We start from the raw sequence: 26,371 nt of genomic DNA, 5'->3' as shown, positions 1-26,371 counted from the left end.
AAGGCAGGGGCTCTTGTCTGCCTTTAACAGTGAACTGGCACAGTGTCTGGCATACAGGAGATGTTCAGTACTTCATAAAGGCTTATGAAATGAAGAGATAAGTAAGAACTTTGGCAAACCAGGCTCAGCTTCGATGCAGAAGTCTTTATGAGCTAAGCCAGGATTGCAGTTTCCTGAGGGCAGAATGGGCAGCACCAGAAATTGGGTCTTGTATTCCAGGGAGCCCCTTCCCCAATGTCCCTGTGGAGTCTGTGATGCAGGTTGGCACCTGGCAGCTCTTCTGGAGCCTTGTGGCAGAGCATCTCTTGGAAAACTGCTCCAGCCAATGCCAGGCAGCCCAGTAGCCACTGGAGAGCTTCACCCTCCCAAAGAAAATGATCAAATGAAAAAGTTGTGACAGCTGTGGTCATAAAGAAAGACAGCAGGACCCTGTGGGGCCCTCCCAGGTAAAAATCCTTTTCCGTGTCCCCAGTTTTTGTGTAGGGAATACACTTCATTCAGCCTCTTTGACCTTCCCTGAGTTCCAGGGGGCAGATTCAAAGAGTTGTTTATCAGGGGAGGGAGGGGACGCAGAAGCAAAGGAGGGGCAGTCAGGAAAAAATAGTGCAGCCTTGGGGCAGGGTCCTGGCTCCTCCTCAAGGGATACACAGAACAGTATCTCTGAGTTCTTCTGCAGGAACTAAGGCCCCCACCAAGGTGGAGGATGGTACCCTCTGCCAAGCAGAAGACTCCCAGAACACCTCCCTGTTAACTGCACCACCAACCAATCAGAACAAAGTTTTGCACACAGTGGAAGAAGATAAAGGCCCTGACCTTTTCTCCAAAAGATTCTCCCTTTAAAAACTTTCATGGTTGAGCAGAATCTTTAGAGTTGGTTTTTGGACGTGAATCCGCCTTCTCCCCACATTGCTGGCCTCCTAAATAAAGCAATCTTTCCTTTCCAACCAGCACTTGCCTTTTTTTTTTTTTTTTTTAAACTTTTTGGCCACACCTCGAAGTTCCTGTCTTAGTTCCTTGACCAGGGATCAAACCTGCGTTCCCTACAGTGGAAGTGCTCATTCTTAGCTGTTGGACTGCCAGGGAAATCCCAACACTTGCCTTTTGAGTGGCAAGCAGCCAAACTCAGGTAATGATAATGTGTTAATAACTAACATTTACTGATCACTTACTGCATGCCAGGCACTGTGCTGGGCTCCACATAAGCTCATCCAATCCTCATAACCACTCCACCATGGATACGGTCATCCCCATTTTACAGAAGGGGACATTGCAGGACAGGAAAGCAAAGGCCCTTGCCCATAGTCAGAGACCTGCTGAGTGGCAAAGCCAGGCAGCCATTCCCAAGTCTCAAGCACTGGAGCACCGGATTGGAGCAAGCAGATTGGCCCTGAATGAGCCCTTCTGCAAGGGGCCTCAGTTTCCTCATCTGTAAAATGGGGTGATGACCTGAGTCCCAGCCCAACCCCCTCCATCCTCACCTGTACACATAAGGCCCGTGCTCCTGCACCTGTGGCTTCTGGCCTTGGATGATCCCCTCAGGGTTGACGATGTTGAAAAAGTAGACAGAGAGGTAGAAGGGGACAGGGATTTCCTTCCACATGTTGAAAGACAGGCTGTTGGGGTCGATGCGCACATTCTGTGGGGGACGAGACAAACAAGCTCATGAGGAAGAGGGCCAGGACCCCCACCCACCCACCTGCCCTACCACAAGGCTCCAAAAGGGCTGCTTGGTGCCAGCCTGCATCACAGACTCCACGGGGTCATTGAGGAAGGGGCTCCCTGGAGATGTTCTAGGAGCAGGAGGAGGTGGGAAAGCTGTTGACACATGCTGCTCCAGAGTTGACATATGACATAATTAATGTTAATAGTTGATATTATTTGTATGCATTATTTTTAAATGTGTTATAATAACAACAGCCTGATCAAGAGACTGGGAGGTGGCCACTGCTCAACCACAGCTCATGACACCTGGTGGGAACTGAGCTCCGTGTGTCAAATTCATCATTCATTCATTCACTCATTCATTTAACACACATTTTGAAAAACTGAAGTATAGTTGATTTACAATGTTTCAGGTGTACAGCAAAATATTCAATTTTATATATATATATATTCTTTTTCAGATTCTTTTCCACTATAGGTTATTATAAGATATTGAATATAGTTCCTTGTGCTATATAGTAAGTCCTTGTTGTTTATCTACTTATATATAGTTGTGTGTATCTGTTAATTCCTAATTTATCCCTCCCCCTTCCCCTTTGGTAACCCTAAGTTTGTTCTCCATGTCAATACACATTTACTGAACACCTACGACATGCCAGACCCTCTTTTAACAGCTGGTGTTAGAAAAGCGAACAAGACAAACCCAGATCTCTAACTTCACGGGGCTTTTATTCCAGTAGAGGAAAGACAGGTCATCAACAATTAGGGTACAACATGTGGTGTATGAAAGGACATAGTGAAAACACAGCAGGGACTGGGAGGAGGACTGCAATTTTAAACAGAGGAGCCAGGCAGGTGAAAATGTAAGGAAAAACAAAGCAAAAAAAACTAAACCAAAATTAAAAACTAAAGGCACTGGAGGGATTTAGTGGTGGTGGGTAATTTCATGCATAAGATACAGCCTGTGCAAAGGCCCTGGGGCTGGGAGAACTGAGACAGAGCAATGGGGAACAGCCAGGAGGCCAGTGTGGTGGGGAGCAGAGCCTGTGAGTGGGAGGGCAGGAGATGAGAACAAGAGCAATTTTCGATGAAAAGCCAGAAATACAGAAATTTATGTGCTGTGCTCTTGTGCTAAGTTGCTTTGGTCATGTCTGACTCTTTGTGACCCTATGAACTGTAGCCTGCCAGGCTCCTCTGTCCATGGGATTCTCCAGGCAAGAATACTGGAGTGGGTTGTCATTTCCTCCTCCAGGGGATCTTCCCCGACCCAGGAGTCAAATCCGTGTCTTCTGTGTCTGCTGCACTGGCAGGCAGGTTCTTTATCACTAGCGCCATATGAACTATAAATCTCCAGGTTTATAAAGCTTGGCAAAAACCCCTTGTCACCTAACCCCGCTCCCAACCTGACCAGCCCATCAGGTAGTTGCTCCATGTTGCAAAGCCAAGTGTCTGGAACAGCTTGCGTCACCTTCACTTTTTCTTTGAATGTGGCCTCCCAGGACAAGGACAGCCACTCCCACTGTCCCCAGACTGTCCCAGAACCGGTGGGCAGGGGCTCTGGAGAAGGAAGAAGACTGGAGCTGGCCAGTCAGGCCCAGCCCCATGTCCCTAACTGGTAGATTTTGGGAAGAAGTGGATTTGGAGAGAGTCAGACCTGAGGGCAAGTTGGCCAGCCCTGAACCTCAGTTTTCCCATCTGTGCAATGGGGCCAGTGACTCTGTAACCTCAACTGTGCTTCATTTGATCTACATGGCACTTCAATGAAGAAAAGTTGAACTCATTGTCAAGAACAACAACAAAAAAAATGATTTAACATAAAACCTGGATTTCGAAGTTCTCTTGAAAATATCAGATCAGAGACTTGCCTTAGGGTGTAACAATCCTTTATTGATGAACACATCTTCCTACCAGCTACAAGAGTCACAAGGATCATTTTTTTTTAAGGTTTTTAAAATTTATTTATTTATCTTTGGCTGCGTTGAGTCTTCACTGTTGCATGCAGACTTTCTCTAGTTGCAGGGAGCAGGGGCTACTTTCTAGTTGCAGCGGTCAGATTTCAGTAGTTGTAGCACGCAGGCTCAGTATTTGTGGTCCACAGGCTCAGCTGCCCCACAGCATGTAGACTCTTCCCAGACCAGGGATCAAACCCACATCCCCTGTACTGGCAGGCATATTCTTAACCGCTGAACCACCAGGGAAATCCAGGATCATTTTTATAACCTGAGCATCGAGTACATGCAAATAAAGGTGACGAGAAAATGTGGTTTGTACAAAGCAACACACAAATGAGCGTTTCCTTGCTGAAGAGGGTGTGGAGAAAAAGGAACCCTCCTACAATCTTGGTGGAGATGTAAACTGGTGCAGTCACTATGGAGAACAGTATTGAAATTCCTCAAAAAACTAAAAATAAAATTACCATATGATCCTGCAATCCCACTCCCGGGCATACATCTGGACAAAACTCATTCGAAAAGATACATGCACCCCAATGTTCACTGCAGCACTATTTACAATAGCCAAGACATGGAAATTACCTAAGTGTCTACTCACAGATGAATGGATAAAGAAGTTATGGCATATATACAATGGAATATTCTCACCATAGAAAAGATGAAATAATGCCATTTGTGGCAATGTGGATCAAACTAGAGATTGTCACACTAAGTGAAGTAAGTCAGACAAAGAAAGACAAATATCCTATGATATCACATGAGGAATCTTAAAATATGATACAAATGAACTTATTTGTAAGACAGAAACAGACTCATAGACACAGAAAACAAGCTTATAGGTGCCAGGGAGGAAGGGTGGGGACAGGTATATATTAGGAGGTTGGGATTAACACACAGACACTACTGCATACAAATTGCTGTGCTGTACACTGGAAACTCACATAACACTGTAAATCAACTTTATACCAATACAAAATTAAAAAAAAAAAAACACAAGCATTTCCCAGGGATTGCCTGTGTGTCAGGTGCTGTTCTAGGCTCGTCACATCATTGTCACCTCCCCAACCAACACCATGACCCCTCGAACCAAGAGGGTCATGGCCCTCACCTTCAACAAAGGCAGCAGCTGCAACTCCCTTCTGGGCCCCGAGGTCCCTGGGGCTCAGGTTTTTCCAGCTCCTCCCAAATTATGTGAGCTGCCAGAAATCCAGATGTTTCTATGGCATCTCCCGATTGTTTCAAGAGCAACACGGTATTATTCAAAATCAACACACCCGGGAAGCAGATGGCGCATCTTCAGGCCACGGCTGGACCCCAGGAGACCCCTTTGTCACACTTGCCAGAGCACCTCACCCAGACCATCTCCCAGAGCGGAGGACCTCTCCGTGTCACAGGCAGGGACGCTGGGGCCCGGCGAGGCTGTGTGGCTCCTCTCCAGCCCCGCCACCCGCCCCCTCAGCACGGGCTTGGTGAATGAGGTGAATGCTTGCCCCGTCATGTCCGACTCTTTGCAACCCCATGGACTGGGGCCCGCCAGGCTCCTCTGTCCGTGCGATTTCCCAGGCAAGAGTACTGGAGTGGGTTGCCATTTCCTCCTCTAGGGGATCTTCCTGACCCAGAGATCGAGCCTGCATCTTCTGTGTCTCCTGCATTGCAGGCAGTTTCTCTACCACTTGAGCCACTGAGGAAGCCAAGAAAGTGGAATTCCGACCTCAGCCTGGAAGTTGTTGGTGGGTTTGGGGGTCGGATGGAAACCTTCAAATTTTAATACGAAGGAACAAAGACAGGCCCACAGGCGGAGGCAGTCTGTCGTGCCCTCTCTCCATCCCCTCATCCACAGAACAGCGGTCAGAAGAAAACACATCAACCCAGTTTCCTTCTTTTTACATGTTTGTAATAAAACACATAAGCTCTAACCTCTTAGCAAATATTTAAATATACAATGCAGTGGGTTTTCTATTTTTTGCTGTGCTTGTCAGACCATAGTTCCCCAACCAGGGACCAAACCTGGGCCCTGGGCAGTGAGAGCACAGAATCCTAACCACTGGACCGCCAGGGAGCTCCCTACCATGTGGCACTGCTAACTCTGGGCACTATACAGATCTTTTATTCATCATGACTAATAATAATATTATATAATGTTGGAAATATAATTGTAAAAGACCCTGATGCTGCGAAAGATTGAAGGCAGGAGCAGAAGGGGACGACAGAGGATGAGATGGTTGGATGGCATCATCGACTCAATGGACAGGAGTTTGAGCAAACTGCGGGAGATAGTGAAGGACAGGGAAGCCTGGCGTGCTGCAGTCCACGGTGTTGCAAAGAGACAGACACAATTTAGCGACTGAACAACAACCATAAATAAAAAGGAAGGAAGGAAACTTTCAGAGGTGATGGACATGTTTAAACGTAGATTGTGGTGATGGCTTCACTTCTCTGTAAACTCATCCGGTTGTATACATGCTTAGTCGCTCAGTCGTGTACGATTCTTTGCAACCCCATGCACTACAGCCCGCCAGGCTCTTCTGTCCATGGGATTTCCCAGGCAAGAATACTGGAGTGGGTTGCCATTTCTTTCTCCAGGGCCTCTTCCTGACCCAGGGATTGAACCCCACGTCTTGTGTCTCCTGCATTGCAGGCGGATTCCTTACCCGCTGAGCCATTAGGGAAGTTGTATAATTATATACATACAACTAATTTATTATGTTAATCATACAGCAGTAAAGTGGCTTAAAATTAAAACAAAAAACAGTTTCCAGTTCCTGCCTCCCTCCCCCAGCCCTGTTTTTAAGCAAAGGTACAGTGACCCAGAGAAGCCTGGAGAAGCCTTTGAAATTCCGGAATTCTGCTGTGCTTTCCTAATCTCCTGGTCTTCCCACCTAATTCAGGGATAAATCAAGGTCGAATCAATGAATCACCAGATGAAGGCTTACGTTTCTCTCTTCAACAGAAGGGGCTGTGGGGTTCTGGGGCTCCACTCCGTTCGTGGGTACTCACTCACAGGGAATCTCCCATGAGCCAGCTTTGCCTTATGGATACGTTTTTAATCCTTTCTGTGCCTCAGTTTCCTCATCCATAAAATGGGTGCAATGATAGCATCCATCTCATAGGTCTGGTGTGAGGTTTAAATGCCTTTGTAAAATGCTTAGAACAGGGGCAAGTAGAGCCTAGGGACCCAGCAGGTCAGCCAAGCAGTCACCTGGCACAAAGTGACCAGCCCTTCCCCCTCCCCCATTGCTGCCCCACCTCTGGTGGGGGTTGGACTTTGCACCGCTTACAATCAGAGGGATAACTTTCTTTCCGTCACACTGGACCAGAAGCATTAGGACCAGGCAGCTGATTAGATAACAGTGCGCAGGCCAAGCTCACGGCCTTTTGCCCAACATAGCTGATTCTATCCCTGCCCCCACCCCCCAAGGTCAAAGATCACAGCCCACACACAAAGACCAAGAGAAAAAGCCAAGGTGATCCCTTCCTGGACGCAGCTCCCTCTTATCCAACCAGATTCTCTGAGCTCATTCTGGACAGGCAAGAGGGCTGCCTGGAAGAGAGGGCATGTGAAAGAAAGAGTTGGGCTTTGTCATGAAAAAAAGACGAGGAGGGTGTTACTGGCAGGGGACACAGCCTGTGCAAAAGCTAGGTGGCTTCTAAGAACGTGATCTACCTTAAAGTCCACCAATCCCAAATATGCTTTTAAAACAACTCAAATGTTCACGATGGATAAACCAACTCTGTGTATCTATACAACGGAATAGATAGATAAAAAGGAGAACCGATGCTTTCAAATTATGGTGCTAGAGGAGACTCTTGAGAGACTCTTTGCAACCCTATGGACTGTAGCCCTCCAGGCACCTCTGTCCATGGGATTCTGCAGGCAAGAACACTGGAGTGGGTTGCCATGCAGGGACTGAACCTGCATCTTTTACGTCTCCTGCTTGGCAGGCAGGTTCTTTACCACTAGAGTGACCTGCGAAGCCCTGTAAAGAGAATCATACAAGTCTTCAAATGTACCCATAATTCTCTATTTCTTGAAAACAAGCAGAGATACAAAAGACCATAAACGTCTCCTTTTACTTAGCAAAATATTTTTGAGGTCCTGATCATTAATCTTTTTAAAGCGTAGTTTGCTGACTCTGTTGTTGTTGTCTTAATGTGTTTGCTCCAGTCTCAGTTGCAGCATGGGTGATCTTTTAGGTGCGGCACGCGAACTCTTAGGTGTGGCACGTAGGACCTAGTGCCCTGACCAGGGATCAAACCCAGGCCCCCTGCAATGAGAGCAAGGTATCTTGGCCAACGAGGAAGTCCCAGTTTGTTGACTTTTATCAAATACACATACCTCACCTGTCTGGCAACAAGAAATGGGACATTTTCATCACGCCTTGCTTAAAAGGATGCGTATGAGCCTTTCTGTGCTCCTGGCAGCATTATCTATAAGAGCCAAAAGGTGGATGTGACCCAAGTGTCCACTGACAGATGAATGGATGAATGTAATGTGCTGTAGCCAAGGTTATTCAGCCTTAGGAAGAAAAGGGAATTCTCATCTGTGCTACATCATAAGGGAACTTTTAAAACATTACTAGAGGCAATAAGACAGTAGAAAAAAACACGTATTATACGATTCCATTTGTGTGAAGTGTCTAGAACAGGCAAGGGAGTTCCCTGGCAGGCTAGTGGTTAGGATTCCAGGCTTTCAGGGCTGTGGCCTGGGTTCAATTCCAAGTCAGGAAACTGAGATCCCATAAGCTGTGCAAGATGGTTAAAAAAAAAAAAAAATAGGCAAATCTATAGGGACAGATCTATAGAAGAAGATTCTGGAGAGTCCCTTGGAATGCAAGGAGATCAAACCAGTCCATCCTAAAGGAAATCAAGCCTGAATATTCATTGGAAGGACTAATGCTGAAGCTGAAACTCCAATACTTGGGCCACCTGATGTGAAGAACTGACTCATTGGAAAAGACCCTGATGTTGGGAAAGATTGAAGGCAGGAGGAGAAGGGGACAACAGAGGATGAGGTGGTTGGATGCCATTACCGACTCCATGGACATGAGTTTGAGCAAGTTCCGGGAGTTGGTGAAGAACAGGGGAGCCTGGCATGCTGCGGTCCATGGGGTCGAAAAGAGTCGAACTGAACTGAACTGAACTGATAGGCGCAGAAAACTGAACTGAACTGAACTGATAGGCACAGAAAACAGTCTGGGAGTTGCCAGGGGAGCATGGGGAGTGACTCCTTAATAGCTACAGGGTTTCCTTTTGGGGTGATGAAAATATTCTGGAACTAGACATGTGGGTAATGGTTATACAACATTGTGAATGTCCTAAATGTCACTCAATCGTATGGTTTTTAATGGTTTAAATGGTGAGTTTTTTATTAACTGAAACTTGAAAAAAGAAAGTGAAAGTGAAAATTGCTCAGTTGTGTCCAACTCTTTGGGATCCCATGGACTACTCCAGGCCAGAATGCTGGAGTGAGTAGCCTTTCCCTTCTCCAGGGTATCTTCCCAACTCTGGGATCAAACCCAGGTCTCCCACACTGCAGGAGGATTCTTTACCAGCTGAGCCACAAGGGAAGTCCAAGAATACTGGGTGGGTACCTTAGCCCTTCTCCAAGGGATCTTCCCAACCCAGGAATAGAACCAGGGTCTCCTGCATTGCAGGCAGATTCTTTACCAACTGCAAAATCAGGGAAGCCTTGACACAACTTTAAAAAAAGAAAAAAAAAAGACTAACTGCAAATTAAAACAAGATCACTTCCCAAAAGATGGACACAAATTAAGTCACCTGAGAAAAACAAGCCCAGGAAAAGGTGTGGGGAGACAGAGATGCCCAAGAATGTGAGCACACCGCCCCCGCCTTCGTGACTCTACGGTGCCCTGCTTGGCACACTGGCTTTCAGACACTGCTGACCCCGCCCAGGATCACTGCCTGCACACATTGGGTGACGGAAACAAGCTTCAGGAACGAACTCCCGCCTTTCCAGCACAATGCTACTTACACTCCCAAAGGATTATCCGCTACTCAGATATTCTCTCCTCGTCTGTTTTGTTCTTACAGTGCTGGTCGACACTCACGCCAGTCATCTCGCATCCCAAGATAGGATCGCATGCAGCCCAGAGCTGGACAACTGTGCCCTACAGATTCCCACATGCGTACAAGATGGCTGAAAAACAATCACTGAAGGACTTGCCTGGTGGTCTAGTGGTTAAAATTCCATGCTTCTAATGTATGGGTTCGATTCCTGGTTGGGGAACTAAGATCCCACATGCTTTGTGGCAGACAGAAACCTGAGTGAAAAAAAGACAAGCTGCAGAAAGATAACAGTCACTATGGCCTGTTCATGGAATCACCGACTCAATGGATATGAGTCTGAGCAAACTCTGGGAGATGGTGAAGGACAGGGAAGCCTGCAGTCCATGGGGTCGCAGAGTCGGACACGACTGAGTGACTGAACAACAACTGCCTATTCACATGAATTTTTCAAACACGCAAAATACCATGAAACATTTTATTTAAGTTGCCAGCACAGTGTTGGCCTAGAAGCCAACCGGCCTGGTCCCTGTGGCCTCTCCAGATCCGACATCCTGCCGTGTCCCTGTTACTCAGCCAGCCATGCTGGCCTCCTTGCCATCCCTTGTACAAGTAGGCACAGCCCTGCCCCAGGACCTCTGCATAGGCTGTTCTCTCTGCCCTCAATGTTTCTCATGAGGTAGCAGCATAGCCAAATCTCTCATCCTTCTTAATCTTTCCTCACATGCCTCCTCTCAGGAAGACACACCCTATCTACCCTCAAATCCCTGAACCCCCTAACCTGCTCTATGTTTTCCAGAGTCATTGTTACCTTCTGGCATACTTATAATTAATTATGTCTACTGTTCTTCATCTGTCTCTCCTGTTAGATCATAAAGCCACCAGGACCAGATCCTCAGTTGCTTTATTCACTGATGGATCTCCCAGGCCTGGAACAGAGGTTGGCACCCAGCAGGCACTCAGCAATATGAGCTCAGGAACAAACAGAATCAGAGTAGAAATGTCTAGGGAGCAGCTATCTGCCTTCTCCTTTGTGTATGTTTTAAAAAGCTTGTACTTAAGGTACTACAAAGTAGGGGTTGGGGGCAGGGGTGGCACACTACGAGGTTTGCAGTATCTTAGTTCCCTGATCAGGGATTGAACCCAGGCCCTCAGCAGTGGAAGTGCAGTCTCAACCACTGGACCACTAGAGAAATCTCTCAATTAAGTAAATCTTAAATATTACAATGCTAAAGGAAATCAACCCTGAATATTCACTGGAAGGACTTATGCTGAAGCTAAAGCTCCAATACTTTGGCACCTGATACGAAGAACAGACTCATTGGAAAAGACCCTGATGCTGGGAAAGATTGAGGGCAGGAGGAGAATGGTATGACAGAGGACGAGATGGTTGGATGGCATCACCGACTCAATGGACATGAGTTTGAGCAAACTCTGGGAGATGGTGAAAGACAGGAAAGCCCACTGTGCTGCAGTCCATGGGGTTGCAAAGAGTCAGACACAACTGAATGACTGACCAACAGCAAACATTATAATTTTAATTAAAATGTGATCTGCAACTTCACTGGCCAGGCCGCAGCCTTGAGACTGGGGTGAATGGATGCTGAGACTCAGATCAGCAGTGGTCCACCTCCAACAGCTCCCATTTCCTTTCTGGGTGGGGCAGTAAAGACCCTGCCTAGAGGGGGTGCGGAGCAGATGTCCTGAGGCCCAGGGGCAGAGAAGTGGGACCCCAGACCAGTCTTCTGCTTCACAGAGAGGCCCACAGAAGGCAGGGGAAAGGCCCAGGCTTCACGTAACTGTCCCTCCAAGGAACTCAGGCCAGCCAGGCAGGCCTCCAGCACAAGCCTGGGATGAGCTTGGAGTAGAGAAGCAAGCAGAGGCTGAGAGGGGCCCCACAACTCCAGGGGCCTCTGTCCTCACCCCTGGGAGTCAGCAGCCAGATCACAGGATCTCTGCTCACAGACGCCAGGAAAGCATCTCTCAAGGGGTCACTGGGGCCAGGAAGTCTGCGAGCCCGGTTAAACCAGCCACCAGGAAACCTCCCCTTGCCCATCTCCAGAGCGGTAAGGCTCCTTGGGCTGCTGTAACAAAGCCACACTCTGGATGACTTAAAACATCTATCTTCTCTCACCTCTAGAGGCTAGAAGTCCGGAATTGAGGTGTGGGCTCCTTCTGAAGGTTCCAGGGGATGAGCCTAACTTGCTCCTCCAGCCCCTGGTGGTCTCAGGCATTCCTTGGCTTGTAGCCACCTCCCTCCAATCTCTGCCTCCATCATCGCATCCCCCTCCTCTCTGTGTGTCCTCTTCCTATAAAGACATTCCTGGTGGACTTAGGGTCCATCTGATCCATACTTTCATCACATCTGCAAAGACCCTATTTCCAAATAAGATCACATTCGCCAGTAATGGGAGTTAGGACTTGGACATACTTTTTTTTGGGGGGGTGGGGCAGGGGGAGACCCTGCTCAGCCCAATCCAGGGAGAAAAAGCCAGGGCAAAGCTGAGTGATCAGGGTGTTGATTGAACCACAAGTGCCTACTGCCTCCCGTTGCACTCTTCTATGCTCCCAGGATGACTCTGACTGCCAATTCCAAAACCCCACTCTCCAGGTGCCACCTCCTCCAGGAAGCCTTCAGGGAACTACCTAAGATGAGCCTGCTCTGATCTAATTAAGACCTGGGTCATTCCATGGACAGTCACCCCATTCCATGCTAGATGCTATATTCTGAATTTACAGATAGATGAACAAGGGACTTCCTTGGTGGACCAATGGCTAAGAATTCTTGCTCGCAAGACAGAGGATGCCGTTTCGATCCCTGGTCAGGGAACTAAGATCCCACATGCCGAGCGGCAGTTAAGCCCTTCGTGCCGCAACTACTGAAGTCTGTGTACCACAACTAGAGTCTGTGCATTGCAACAAAAGATCCCACATGACGCAAGGAAGATCTTGCATGCCGCAACTAAGACCCAAAACAGCCATAAATAAGTAAATGTTTTTAAAAAATAAAGATAAATGAATAAGATGGGGTCCCTGAGAAGCTGGGGAAGGGCAGGGAAGCCAGAGAATCCTATCCACTATCTGTACAGCACTGGTCTGGTAACAAAACACTTCCGTCTACCTTGCCTCATTGTATTCTCAAAGACCCATTGAACAGACACAGACACTGAGGCCTGAGGGCCAAATATCACCTGAGGTCACAGGTGCAGGAAGAGACTGAGCCCCTGGTTTTGCATCAACATGCAGGCCTGTATCCTCATGTTTCTCTCCCACTGGGCTCGGAGCACACAGGACAGGAGTTTCACAAATTAATCATTAATCTGATCTGCCCAATGAATTGCAAAACGCAATCCTGCCCCCACCGGTAACAGGAAACACACCTCTAATAACCAGATGAGCCAAGACTCTGATTCACCTGTACGAGGCCGGGTTCTGGGACGAGACCAGACTCTTCCCGCTCCAGCCAGTCACTCTCTACCTCCTGGATCCCAGGATCCAGAGACACCCCCAGCCCCATAGGGCTCATTTTGTTGTCATTGTTCAGTTGTAGGGTCGTATCCTACTCTTTGCGACCCCATGGACTGCGGCACTCCAATCTCCCAGAGTTTGCTCAAACTCATGTCCATTGAGTCAGTGATGCCATCTAACCATCTCGTCCTCTGTCGCCTCCTTCTCCTCCTGCCCTCAATCTCTCCCAGCATCAGGGTCTTTTCCAATGAGTTGGCTCAACTCAGGGAAGACTGTAGTGTGGGCTGATTCAGTCTGGATTTGGGAATGCCATACCCTTGACTAAAGTTCTGACTTCCTTTGATTTTAAAGGCAAGAAGAATTAAAGAAAAAAAAAAAAAAAACAGGAAACCCAAGCACGTTGCTAAAACAGCAGAATGAGTTGCTTAAGCTAAGAAGTTGAGTCATGCTTGACTCCTCCACTTCTCTCCCACCCAAAAACCATCCATCAGGAAGTCTTGGCTGCTCTTGCTCTAAGACACACCCAAAATCCATCCACTTTTTTCCAACACCACCCCTGGCCCCTAGCATCATTTGCTTAGACCAATGCAGTCATCTCTTCACTGGTTCTCTCATGTTTGCCTTTGTCCCTAGGCTGTTCCCCACACAGATCAGAGCTACTGGTTTAAAAGGTATATCTGATCATGGCATCTTCCTGCTCAAACACCTCCCACAGCTCCCTACTTATCTAGGGATTAAATCCCAACCTCTAACAGTGACCTACAAAGTCTCACACCCTCTGGCTCCCTGCAGCTACACTAATCGCAGCTCCCTTTACAGTCCACCTTGCTCACTCTGATCCAGCCACATTGGCCTCACTGTTCCTGAGCCCACCAGCCAAGATTCTGGGCCTGGTAGGCATAGGGCTTATGCATTGACCGTTTGCTCCTCCAAGGGCAATCTTCTCTCCAAGGTCCACATAGGTGATCCCTTCATTTCTCAAGTCTAAAGTCACCTTCTCAATGAGGCCTTCCATCAACAATATTTGCTGGTTTCTCACTGCATGTCAGGCTCTTTTCTAGGTCCTGGGGACTATAGTAGTAAATGAAATGGACAAAGAGACTATCCTTTCTAAAGCAGTCCTTCCCCCATCACATCCCATCCATCACCTGTTTTGTCTGCCCAGCATTATCAACATCAGCAATTCCTATGTATTTGTTGACAAGTCCCCCTTCCTACTGCCTGGAATGCAGTCATGATAGATTGAGCTACAGCAGCCACCCTGGGTCATGAGGCAGCCTTGAGAATGGAAGCCACACACAAAGGATGGTAAAGAAGAAAGATAGGAAACACAATCCCATGACTTCATGGAGTCACCCCAACATCCCTAGGCAGTGAGTCCTCAGAGAAAGGTCCATTCGACTCACAAAGAGATCCTATACCATATACCAAAAGGGCTAACGAGAAAAAGACCGACAGATGTCAGCAAGGATGTGGAGCCACCAGAATGCACACTGGTGAAAGTGCAGTTTGGTACAGTCAGTACAGAAAATGATGTGGCAGTGTCTCCTGAAGCTAAATAACACACATGTCCACAAATGAGTGACAAATGGCATGTTCATACAGTGGGACATCACCCAAGCAAAGAAAAGGAATGGACACAGATGACCTAAACGAGCACATCGATGACCAACAGAAACTCGACGCCCACTGATGTGATATTCCAGGGAATGGGCAACGGTAGTCTCTGGTGCTAGAGGCGGGGGTTGCAGCACCTTGGGATGACAGCTGACATGGAGGGATTCAGGACAGCCTTCCACAGGTGAGCGTGCCAAACACACATCCACGTAATTCCTCGACCTCTACACCTAAGGTTGTACACTTTCCTGCACTGATGCTAAATCTAGAATTTTTTTTTTTTTTTCAGCCTCGCCACTCAGCTTGCAGGATCTTAGTTTCAGGACCAGGGATCAAACTCATGTGCCCTGCAGTGGAAGTATAGAGCCCTAACCACTGGACTGCCAGGGAATTTAGATTTTTTTAATGAAAAAAAATTAAAGCAAAAGAAATTTTAATATAAAGGGTGAGGGCTTTTGAGCTGTTTAGCACTCCCTCAAGAGGCACCTCAGCCCACAAAAGCTCAACAGGGAGACTGTATCCTGTCAAATCTGACCTCTGAAGCTCTCAGGCTGCCTCTGGGAGACCAGCAAGGAGACCACTGGAGACCCAGAAGGAAGGGGGGTCTGGAGGCCCTCCCTACAAGCAAGGGGACCCAGCTCTATGTCTACAGTCAGCCACTCCCCATCTCCTAACTTCCTGCCCTTCTCCATCTACCAGAACTTTCTGTGCCCTGGTTTCCTCACCTGTAAACAGGGTTTGGAAACAGGGAGGACCAAGCTCAACTGGGGAGTCATATTGACATAATGAGATGAGCACAGCACTGAGCCTCTGTGCTCTTCCTGCCCAAACCCAGAACCACAATCTAATCACAAGAGGAACATCAGACAAATCCCCATGGAAAGGCATCCGACCAAACCCCTAACTAGTGCTCTTCAAAATCATCCAGGTCACCAAAACCAACAACACCTGAGAAACAGGCACAGCCAAGAGAGCCTAAGGAAACACAACGACTAAGTGTGGCATGGTGTCTGGACGGGATCCTAGGAGGGAAAAAAGGAGATGAAGGACTTCTCTGGAGGTCCAGCGGTTAAGACCCTATGCTTCCACTGCAGGGGGCGCAGTTTCGATCCTTGGCCAGGAAACTAAGATCCCACATGCCTCGAGGTGCAGCCAAAAACAATTGTTTTAAAGGGAAAAGATAAAGGAGATGAGATAGGAACTAAGGAAACCCCAACAAAGTGCTGACAACAGTTTATACTAATGGATCACCACTAATGGACTACACTAATTAAAGATGTTAACAATAGGGGAAGCCAAGTGTGGGAAACGAGGGCGCCCTCCGTATTGTCTCTTCCATTTTTCTGTAAATCTAAAACTGTTTTAAAAATAGGAAGCTATCAAGACACACAGGGCTCCATGAGGGTCACACCAGTGCCTGGCTGAGTTATATCAGAGCTGAGAAGCAAAGGAAAAACGCGAGCCCCAGTAATGCTCCAGAACAGTAAATTCATTGAGAAAATAGTGAAATGTTTAAAAGTAGATATATTAAAACAATATTGGGACTTCCCTGGTGGTCCACCGGTTAAGAAACCACCTTGCAATGCAAGGGAGCCCTGATCAGGGAGCGAAGATCTTACATGCCATGGAGAAACTAAGCCTGTGTGCACGGCAACTAGAGAAAGCCCACACACCACAACGAAGACGCAGCATAAAAATAATAATAATAATAATAAATAAATAAAACATTAAGTTTAAATATTTTATTTAAACCCAAACCAGAATTTATTATAAATTTACCCCTGGCTTTTCTTTTTTTTTTTACTTCCCTAGCTTTAATGGAAGCAAATTCATTGCATTCAATTTCTATTGCCATGTAACAAATTATCAAACATGTACTGGCTTAAAATGTCACACATTTACTATCTAACGGCTTTGGAGGTCAGAAATCAAAAATAGGTCCCAGGTGGCACTCGTGGTAAAGAGCCCATCTGCCAGTGTGGGAGACCTAAGAGACATGGGTTCGATCCCTGGGTTGGGAAGATCCCCTGGAGAAGGAAATGGCAACCCACTTCAGTATTCTTGCCTGGAGAATTCCCATGGACAGAGGAGCCTAGAGGGCTATAGTCTATGGGGTCGCACAGAGTCGAACATAACTGAAGTGACTTAACAACGCACACACCATAACAGAGCTAAAATCAAGGTGTCTGCAGGGCTGGTTCCTCCTGGAGGCTTTCTAGGAGAATCCAGTCACCTAGCTTTTCCAGTTCCTAGAATCCGCCTGCATTCCTTGGCCCCCTTATCACTCCGACCTCAGCTTTCATCATCACATCCTTTCTGACTCCCCTGCCTCCCTCTTACAAGGACCCTTATGATGACGTTAGTCCCATCTAGATAATTCCGGACAATCTTCCCACCCTGAACTCCTTAATGTAATCACATCTACAAAGCCCCTTTTGTCACATGGGGGTAACGCATCCACAGGTCCTGGGATTAGAACTTCTTTGAGGGGCCATCATCCTGCTTCCCATACCCACTCAGACATGTGAGGCTTCCTCCCACACAGCCCCGTCCACACCCAGGAGCACCCCACTGCCGGGGCGGGGCGACCTTTGTTCCCCATGCGCCCCTTCCTTTCCAGGGCATCCTTGCCTGCAGCCACCAAGCAGGGACCCCGCCAGGACAAGGTGGACCAGCTCCCACTGCGGGAGGCCCACTGTCCTCCTAAAGTGCCCCTCCTTGTGTGAACTTCCTTAAAAGAAACAGACTGGGGGAGGGTTCCCTGGTGGCTCAGTGGTAAAGAATCTGCCTGCCAATGCAGGAGACACAGATTCAACCCCTGATCTGGGAGATTCCCACGTGCCGCAGAGCATGTAAGCCCGTGCACCACAACTACTGAGCCTGCGCTCCGGAGCCCGTGAGCCGAAACCACTGAACCCACATGCCCCAACTACTGAAGCCCAGGTGCCCTAGAACCTGAACTCCACAACAGGAGAAGTCACCGCAGGGAAAGAGTGATCCCCACTCACCACAAGTAGAGGAAAGCCCGTGCAACAACGAAGACCCAGCATAGCCAAAAATAGATAAATAAAATTATTAAAAAAAGAAACACGGGGCAGAACAAAGTCTGGGTGGATTTTCTTGCAAGTGCTGCAGTGGGGCGGGGTGGGGAGTGCCTTTGTTCTCAAAACTCAGGTCTGCGAGAAGCCCCTTTGGGGCCTCAGACAGGCCCCTTCCTCCTCCCAAATTCTAAGACCAAAACACAGCCTGGCCTGACAATGACACAGGGTGTCCATTGGAACAGGAACTGAGACACACCCCAAAGAACTCCACGAGCTGCACTGTCAGCCAGAAAGCTGAGGGCCTAAAAGCCAGCCTCCCCTCTCCCCAGGGCAGCATCAGAATTGGGGAGGGGGGTATCTCCCAAAGCAACCCTCCAAAAGCCAACAGGTTCCCACAGGACAGATTGGGGAGCAAAGGTCAGAGGACAGACAGACTCAGGGTTCTAAGGGTCTCAGGAAGCTTCCTGGCCGGGCAGGGCCCAAGTGACCACTGAGCCACAGTCCCTCAGCCCTGCAAAAGGGACCCAAAGGTGGGGGCCCAGGACATTTCTAAACAGCTGAAAAAGTTCATCATTTGGAAAATTCCTCACTATACCTTGGAATTCTTTTTGACGGAATAACAGCCTGGTGGCAGCTTCAAAGGCACGGGTCCTTTGCTTTACATCATTGTTTACCATGCGCCTGTTTGAGCAGTGGTTCTCAAAGTGTGGTCCCTGGACCAGCAACATCACCTGGGAACCTGACAGAAATCCTGATTCTCAGGTCCGTCTCAAATCTGCCGACTCAGCATCTCTGGGGAAGGGACTCAGATATCTGTGCTTTAACAAGCCCTCCTGGGACTCCTGCCACATGAGACAGTTAGAGAACCAGTGTCAGAGACTAAGATGAACTGATGTCAGATACTTGCTTCAGAATAAAAATACTTGCGGTACAGATGAAAGAGGAAGGCGGGACTCGATGTCTATTAAAGCAGGCGAAGGGCACGTGGCAATCTTGCTGTGCTCTTTTTTTAAATGCACATTTGAAATTTTCATAACACATTCTTTTAAACCAGTTAAAATTTGCAACCCCTACCGCACCCCCAGAGAAACAGATCTGTCTTCCTGAAGCCAACTCCACAAACTGTCAGATTTGGCCACTGGATGAGTTTGGGATCACACTGTACTTCAAAATACTTGAATTTGTTGATAACATCTTAAAAATGGCAGGTACGTTCTGGATTTCCAGCTTCTTCTAAAAAACCGGGAGGTGTGCTGGCTCTGGGTCTGCATCCCCACGTAGCCTAGCATGCTGAGCTAAGGAGCAGCTGCTCCTGGCACAGGACTTGCAATCCGAATCACCACAGGCTCCATGGCTCCCTAAGACCTCACACCAGGCTGCTTTACTCACTGGCATTGTCAGCATGGCCCTTCCAGGGATCTGAGTTTGTAAGCCCTGACCTACAATAACACAGGATGAGAATATGGTATTCATTCATTCCAACTCTGCCTAAGCATCTACTATGCTCACAACTGGTCCTCAAGTGTCATGGGGAAGCAAAGTTCATCAGACAGAGCTGAGCAGGGATTAGGAAAATGACAGGTTATTCACAAATGATTCAGACACACAATAGGAAGAGCTCAGCTCATTAAGCATATCTACTGGCACTGGAACATCATTTAACACTGGCAGGAGTGGGACTTCCCTGGCGGCCCAGCGGTTAGGACTCCACACTTCCACTACAGGGAGTACAGTTTCGATCACTGGTTGAGGAACTAAGAACCCGCATGCCACGTGATGTGGCCAAAGAAACAAAACATTGGCAGGACTGTCAATAGGCTGGCATGCTGTTGGGGAATCAGCTACTAAAGCAAACTCTGGTACGAGTGATGATACACTCTGGTATACACTCTGGGATACTACTGGGGAATCAGCTACTAAAGCAAACGTCCATGCCCAACACCCCAGTAATCCCATTCCTGGGTATTCGCTAAGAGAAATGAAAATCCACGTCCACACAAATGCTCCCAGCAGTTCTACTCCTGGTAGCCTCCAAACCAGAAACAACCCAATTATTAACCAGGACATCACTGTATATTCACACAATGGTATATTTACACAGCAGTGAGGAAGAACAGCCACATGCAATGTGGGTCTATCTCACAAGCCTAATGTTGAGCAAAGAAGCCAGACAATATCAGTACCCACTGTGTGATTCCATTTTGATAAAGTACAAAACCAGGTAAAACTAAGCTATGCTGGAAGAAGTCAGGGTAGCAGTCACCCTTGGGGCTGGGTGGCAAAGGAGTGGGGAGCACCAGGGGATTCTAAGATGCTGCTGGTTACTTGAGGATGTTCAGTTGTGAAAGTTCTGCCTGTCTGATATGATGATGCCAGCATTTACTGGGTACCAGGCTCAAAGGTCACCTTTATCCCCTTCTCCCACAAAACAAATCCTGACTTGCTTCCAGTATTGGGCACAAAGCCTTAAATCTCAGAGAAGATGGCCCCCGACTGTAGTACAGGCCCATGAGCCTGTCTAGCTTCTGAGAAAAAAAAAAAAAAATCCTCTTGCAATAAGAGGAAGAACTGAACAGAGCTCTCCCGTTGTACCATCCCTCTTTCTGGCTTTGAGTGATGTGTGTGACAGTGTGATGTCTGGCACTATGGCAGTCATCATGAGATTATGAGGGCAAGGCTCAGAAAGTCACATGGACACTGACCCAGTGCCCTGAAATAACTGAACTGCTGAATAAATCTGGAAACATCCACCACCTCCAGTCTCTCCCGAAGCACAATAATAAAGCTCCCTATTATACCAGCGACTTGGAAGCAGGTTTTCTGTTGCTTCAGCCCAAAGGATTCCATCTGAAGCAATGCTTTCATTTAAATCTGACAGTCCATGAGGCAGGTACCATTATCTGCTCTGTTTTGTTGATGAGAAAACTGAGGCACCCAGAGACTAAACCACTTACTTGCCCCCAAGGGCACAAACCCAGTAGTGACAGAGGGTCCTCAACTCTAGTCTGCACCCAGAGCCTGGGCCCTAACATTCTACTGCCTTGGTAAAGGCTCATCGTAGGTGTGGATGGGAAAGGATCACAGGGGAGGGAGAAGACTGCTGAAACACACACGCAGTTCCGATTCTATGACCCCAGGGGAATCAGGCACAATCTCATCCTCCACCGACTACACCACCATGATGGGAACTCCAGGCAGTGCAACTGGCCCTGCTCTTTAAGACAAGCACAATTTCCCCCAGGACTGACTTCAGCCCCACTTTCTCCACATAAGTCAGGCAGAGGATAGCCCTTCCTTCAAACATTCCAATTTCACCCCAATAAGAAAGTGGGCAATTTCTCAAGCATGAAACAATTCAGCAAACTACAGCCTGTGGGCCACATCTGGCCTGGTGCCTGTTTCTGGGCATCCTGGGAGCTAACAATGGTTTTACATTTTTATTTTTTAACTTTCTATTTTATATTGGAGTACAGCCGATTAACAATGTTGTGATAATTTCAGGTGGACAGCCAAAGGATTCAGTCATACATGTACATGTATCCATTCTCCCCCAAACTCTCCTCCCAACCATACATTCTTAAATGTTTGAAGAAAAAAAAGAAACAAGAATACTTATTGGCAACACATGAAATTTACATGAAACTCACGAGTTGGTGTCCTCAAGCAAAGCTGTTGTGGCACTTAGACAAGCCCCCACTCAGGGATGTCTCAAGGATGTCCACATAGAGGACCATGTGGAGGTGAGAGGCTGAGACAGAACCTGTTTGGCCTCTAAAGTTGAAAAATATTTACTATTTGTCCTCTACCACTAATGTGGTAACCCCTGTCCCCTCCCCCTCAGTCGCCATGGAGACGTGAGTACCTCCCCTTCCTCCTCGGTGTCAGCGCCAAGAATCAAGTGACCAAGGACATGCACTGCTCTGAAGAATGCACCCGGGTGTAGAAAGGCCACACAACGATGGTTGCTAAATGAGGCTTCCTCCACTCACCCTGGCCCGGGTTCAAGAACGCATGGGGAAACTCACCAAGGTCTTGTAAGATGGCGCAATGGTGCTGTAAGCCTGGAAGAATCAGCGGCTCAGGGTTGCCTCCTTCAAAGACTTCATCTTTTGCAAGCAGCTGGGAATGCTGTAATCACCCTGGGGGCCGGGCAACCCGGTCTACCACCTACTGAACCCGATCCATGCCACCGGGATGAGGTTGGGGGGCAGGAAGGGGACAGGTACCAACCCTCTCTCAGGTTAAACTCTATCATGACTTTTTAAAATTGTGCTCCAGTACACATTAACATCGAATGTACCATCTTCACCATTTTTAAGTCTACAGCTCAGCAGCATGAAGTACATTTACATCATTGTGCAACTTCTCATCTTCCCCAACTGAAACTATATCCCCATCAGCGCCTGGTACCCTTTGTCTCTATGAGTCTGCCTCCCATGGGGACCTCCCATAAGTAGAATCAATCGTACAATATGTGTCTTTTCATGACTGGCTTATTTCACTCAGCACAATATCCTCAAAGTTCATCCATATTGTAGACTGCGTCAGAATTTCCTTCCTTTCTGAGGCTGAATCCCATTCCAAAATATGGATGAACCACATTCTGTTTATCCATCCATCTATGGAGGGACACGTGGATTGTTTTCACCTTTTGGCTATTGCAAATAATACTGCAATGAACATGGGTGTGTACCTAGCTCTTCAAGTCCCTGCTTTCAATTATTTTGAATATGTACCCCAGAGGTAAAATTGTTGCATCTGATGGCAATTCTATGTTTTCATTTTTTGAGGCACTGACTGCCAGACTTACCCCACAGTAGCTACACCATTTTACAATCCCTCCAACAGTGCACAAGAGCTTCAATCTCTCCACGTCCTGGCCAATCACTGTCATTTTTTTTTTACTAGCAGCCCTTCCATCAGGCATGAGGTGATCACTCACTGTGGTTAGGATTTGCATTTCCCCAATGATGAGTGATGCAGGGCGCTTCCTCCTATGCCTGTTGGTTATCTGTATATCTTCCTTGGAGAAATCTCTAAGTCCTTGGCCCATTTTCTAATTGGGTTCTTTTTTGGTGTGATTGAGTTCTCCTACCAAGACTGTAAGTCCAGATTTATGCCCCATACTTTCCATCTCCTTTTATATATATACTTACTTATTTATTTGGCTATACCAGATCTTAGCTGCGGCACACAGGATCTTTTTTTTAGATGTGGCATACAGACTGTTAGGTGGGGCTTCCCAAGTGGCTCAGTGGTAAAGAATCCGCCTGCCAATGCAGGAGACGCAGGAGACGTGGTTCAATCCCTGGGGCGGGAAGATATACTGCAGCAGGAAATGGCAACCCACTCCAGTATTCTGCCTGGAAAATCCGATGGACAGAGGAGCCTGGCGGTGGGGTGGCAGTCAATGGGGTGGCAGAGTCGGACATGGCTGAGCGACTGTGCACGCACACACAAAGACTCTTAGTTGCAGTACGTGGGATCTAGTTCCCTAACCAGGGATCAAACCCAGGCCCACTGCATGGGGGGCATGGAATCTGAGCCACTGGACCACCAGGGAAGTCCCTCCACCTGCTTTTGACCACCCTCCTGTATATTTCCATCTGGGAAAACAGCTCCACCATTCACGGAGTCCCTCAGATAGAAACTAAAGAGTTTGACTTCTCTTCTGCCCCCACACCGCAAGTCTCATCTGTCAGCACATGTGGCTGACTCTCCCTGCAAAAGGGATCTGGACTCTGTTCACTCCTTCCAATTACACTGCCTCCTCCCAAACTCCCCAGCCCTTCCCCCCACCCAACCCCCGCTTTCTATTCACAGCACCAGAGGGCTCTGTAACACGCATCAGATCATGGTCTCCCCTGCTCAGGAACACTGGCATCTCAAGGAACTGAAAACCATATCGAAACTCCTCCCCAGGTCCCACAAGCCCTCAGCCCGCCTCTCCCCTCTCACCACCCTCTCCCTGTCCCTGCTCCCCGAGCCCATGGCTTCCTCTTCCTCCAGTGTGGTAAGCAACCTCTCACATCCAGCCCTTTGTACTTGCTGTGCCCTCGGTCCACCCTGCTGTTCCTACGCCCAACTCCTCATCACCTCAACCAGCCCCTCCTCAGGGAGGCCCTCCCAACCACCCACCCAAAGGAGAAGGACCTGGCCTGAGGTGTCCATGACTGCAGCTCCCCTGCCCCGCACAATGCCCGGTTCACAGTACCGGCTCAGAAAACACGCACTAAAGTCCAAAACCACCAAAAGAGGATTCAAAAAACACCTCCCCACACTCACCCCACTTCCCCCGGGTTGAAAGGACATCGAAAGCCTCAGCTGGACTCTGCCCCAGCCTCCGGCCTTTCTCCCTCCCCCGCCAAGGACACAGGTGGCCGGGACTGCTGACAGCTCTGCCCCACTTATCTGGGTTCCCAGGCCGCACATCACAGCTGCCAGAGCCCAAGGGAACTTGGAGGTCAGTGATGTCATCCTCTTGCAAGACAGGACAGGGAGGACCAGGATGCTCCCAGGGACAGGGTCCAGCTCCAACCCCAGCCCAGACCTGTGGCCGCAGCCACCTCGGCTCCCACTTCCCCAGGCCACACTATTCCATGTGCCCTGCCACACACCCTTCTTTCCCATCCCCAGCACCACCACCCTCATCATCATCCCCACCACCACCCCCCGATCCCCACCACTCCCATCTTCCCACCCCCTCCACCACCCCCACCATCCCCTTGGCTCTCTGTAAGGGTGGGGAACACTCGAAAGCACTTTGCTCCCTGAATCCCGCAGAGAGCTCCATGCCGTGGACACTAGCATCATCTCATCTGACATTTGAGGAAACGGAGACTCAGGAAGATGAGATCACTGCCCAAGTATGGCCAGTTTTCTGAATCCTCACCCTCCCTATATATATACTGCCACATATACTATCAATAGAATGATAATTATAGTCATAAATTATATTTTTAAATTATTTTCATTATTCCCTCACTTAAGCAGGCAGAAAGCACAAGTACTGTCAGAGATACGGAAACCGAGATTTACAATGCACCTAAGGCCATAAGCAGTGCCAGAACCCTGAGGGGCTCTCAACTGCCCAGCTTCCCGCTACAACCAACGCTTCCATCACCCAGGACCCTGGACGACCTCCATGAACTAAGTCTGAATGTATTCCAAAAGAGGCTGGTGATTAACAGCTGGGCTTCCCTGGTGGCTCAGTGGTAGAAGAATTCACCTGCCAGTGCAGGAGACACGGGTTTGATCTGTGGGTCGGGAAGATCCCCTGTATATGGCAACCTGCTCCTGTATTCTTGCCTGGGAAAATCCCATGGACAGAGGAGCCTGGTGGGCTACAGTCCATGGGGTCACAAAGAGTCAGACACGACTGAGCATGCACGCATGCACATACAATTAACAGCTACAAGGCCAGCCTGATGCAGCCTCCTCACGGCTCACAACTGCAGCCAACAGCACTTACTCACTTCCCATTTATCAACCCACTTATCCCTCACAGCTATAACCCATGAGGCCAAGGCTATGATTATCCCCATTTTACAGAGGAGGAAATTGAGGCCTGGAAGGGCCAAGTCACTTCCCCACGGCCATGTAACTAGGATACATCAACCTGGCAAGAATGAGGCCTACCAAGGAACAGACCTCATCCAACAGGGACAGACCCTGGCCAATGGCTGCCGCGTAGAATTTCCAAACTGTCACCATTGCCTAGAAATCTAGATTTGTATCTATCATCGGCCCATCTTTAAACTTTAGTGACCAGTTTCATTTTTTTTAATAGCAGCATGGACCACACAAAACATCTCTCCAACCTGGTCTGAATTCTGGGAGAGGCTGGGCTGCAACCTTGGGACAAAAGTGAGGAGCTCAGGCACTGGTCCAAGTTCTGTCTACACCAGCTGTGTAACTTCAGGCAGGTGCCTCAGCCTCTCTGAGCCTCCATGACTCCAGCGGGAAAATAAACATTACTACAACTCAGAAGAGTTTGCTGCTGCTGCTGCTGCTGCTAAGTCGATTCAGTCGTGTCCGACTCTGTGAGACCCCATAGACAGCAGCCCACCAGGCTCCCCCGTCCCTGGGATTCTCCAGGCAAGAACACTGGAGTGGGTTGCCATTTCCTTCTCCAATGCATGAAAGTGAAGAGTGAAAGTGAAGTCGCTTAGTCGTGTCCGACTTTTAGTGACCCCATGGACTGCAGCCTACCAGGCTCCCCGTCCCTGGGATTCTCCAGGCAAGAACACTGGAGTGGGTTGCCATTTCCTTCTCCAATGCATGAAGGTGAAAAGTGAAAGTGAAATCGCTCAGTCATGTCCGATTCTTAGCGACCCCATGGACTGCAGCCTACCAGGCTCCTCTGTCCATGGGATTTTCCAGGCAAGAGTACTGGAGTGGGGTGCCATTGCCTTCTCAGAAGAGGTTATGAGGATCCAATGAACCTATACAATAGGCAGCCTGGTGCCTAGCGCACAGGAAGTTCTGCCCCAAAACCTGTGAATATGGAGACTTCCCTGGAGGTCCAGTGGTTAAGACTCCCAAACTCCCAATGCAGGGGGCCCAGGTTCAGTCTCTGGTTAGTGAACTAGACCCACATGCCACAAC

The 26,371-nt window shown here is 48.4% G+C and overlaps 1 protein-coding gene across 2 annotated transcripts in view; it reads right to left on the bottom strand.

The window, feature by feature from the left end:
* The window catches only part of SCARB1 (scavenger receptor class B member 1), a 92,091-nt gene that overhangs the window by 41,797 nt on the left and 23,923 nt on the right, over positions 1-26,371 (bottom strand). For both annotated transcript variants that reach the window (XM_061384546.1, XM_061384545.1), the window contains exon 2: positions 1,479-1,636. In XM_061384546.1, the coding sequence (XP_061240530.1) occupies positions 1,479-1,636 (158 nt within the window). The remainder of the gene's footprint in view (positions 1-1,478; positions 1,637-26,371) is intronic.

Source organism: Bos javanicus, chromosome 17, assembly GCF_032452875.1.
Source record: "Bos javanicus breed banteng chromosome 17, ARS-OSU_banteng_1.0, whole genome shotgun sequence".
Classification (NCBI taxonomy): Eukaryota; Metazoa; Chordata; class Mammalia; order Artiodactyla; family Bovidae; genus Bos; species Bos javanicus.
This window is presented reverse-complemented; position numbering and strand designations above follow the sequence as displayed.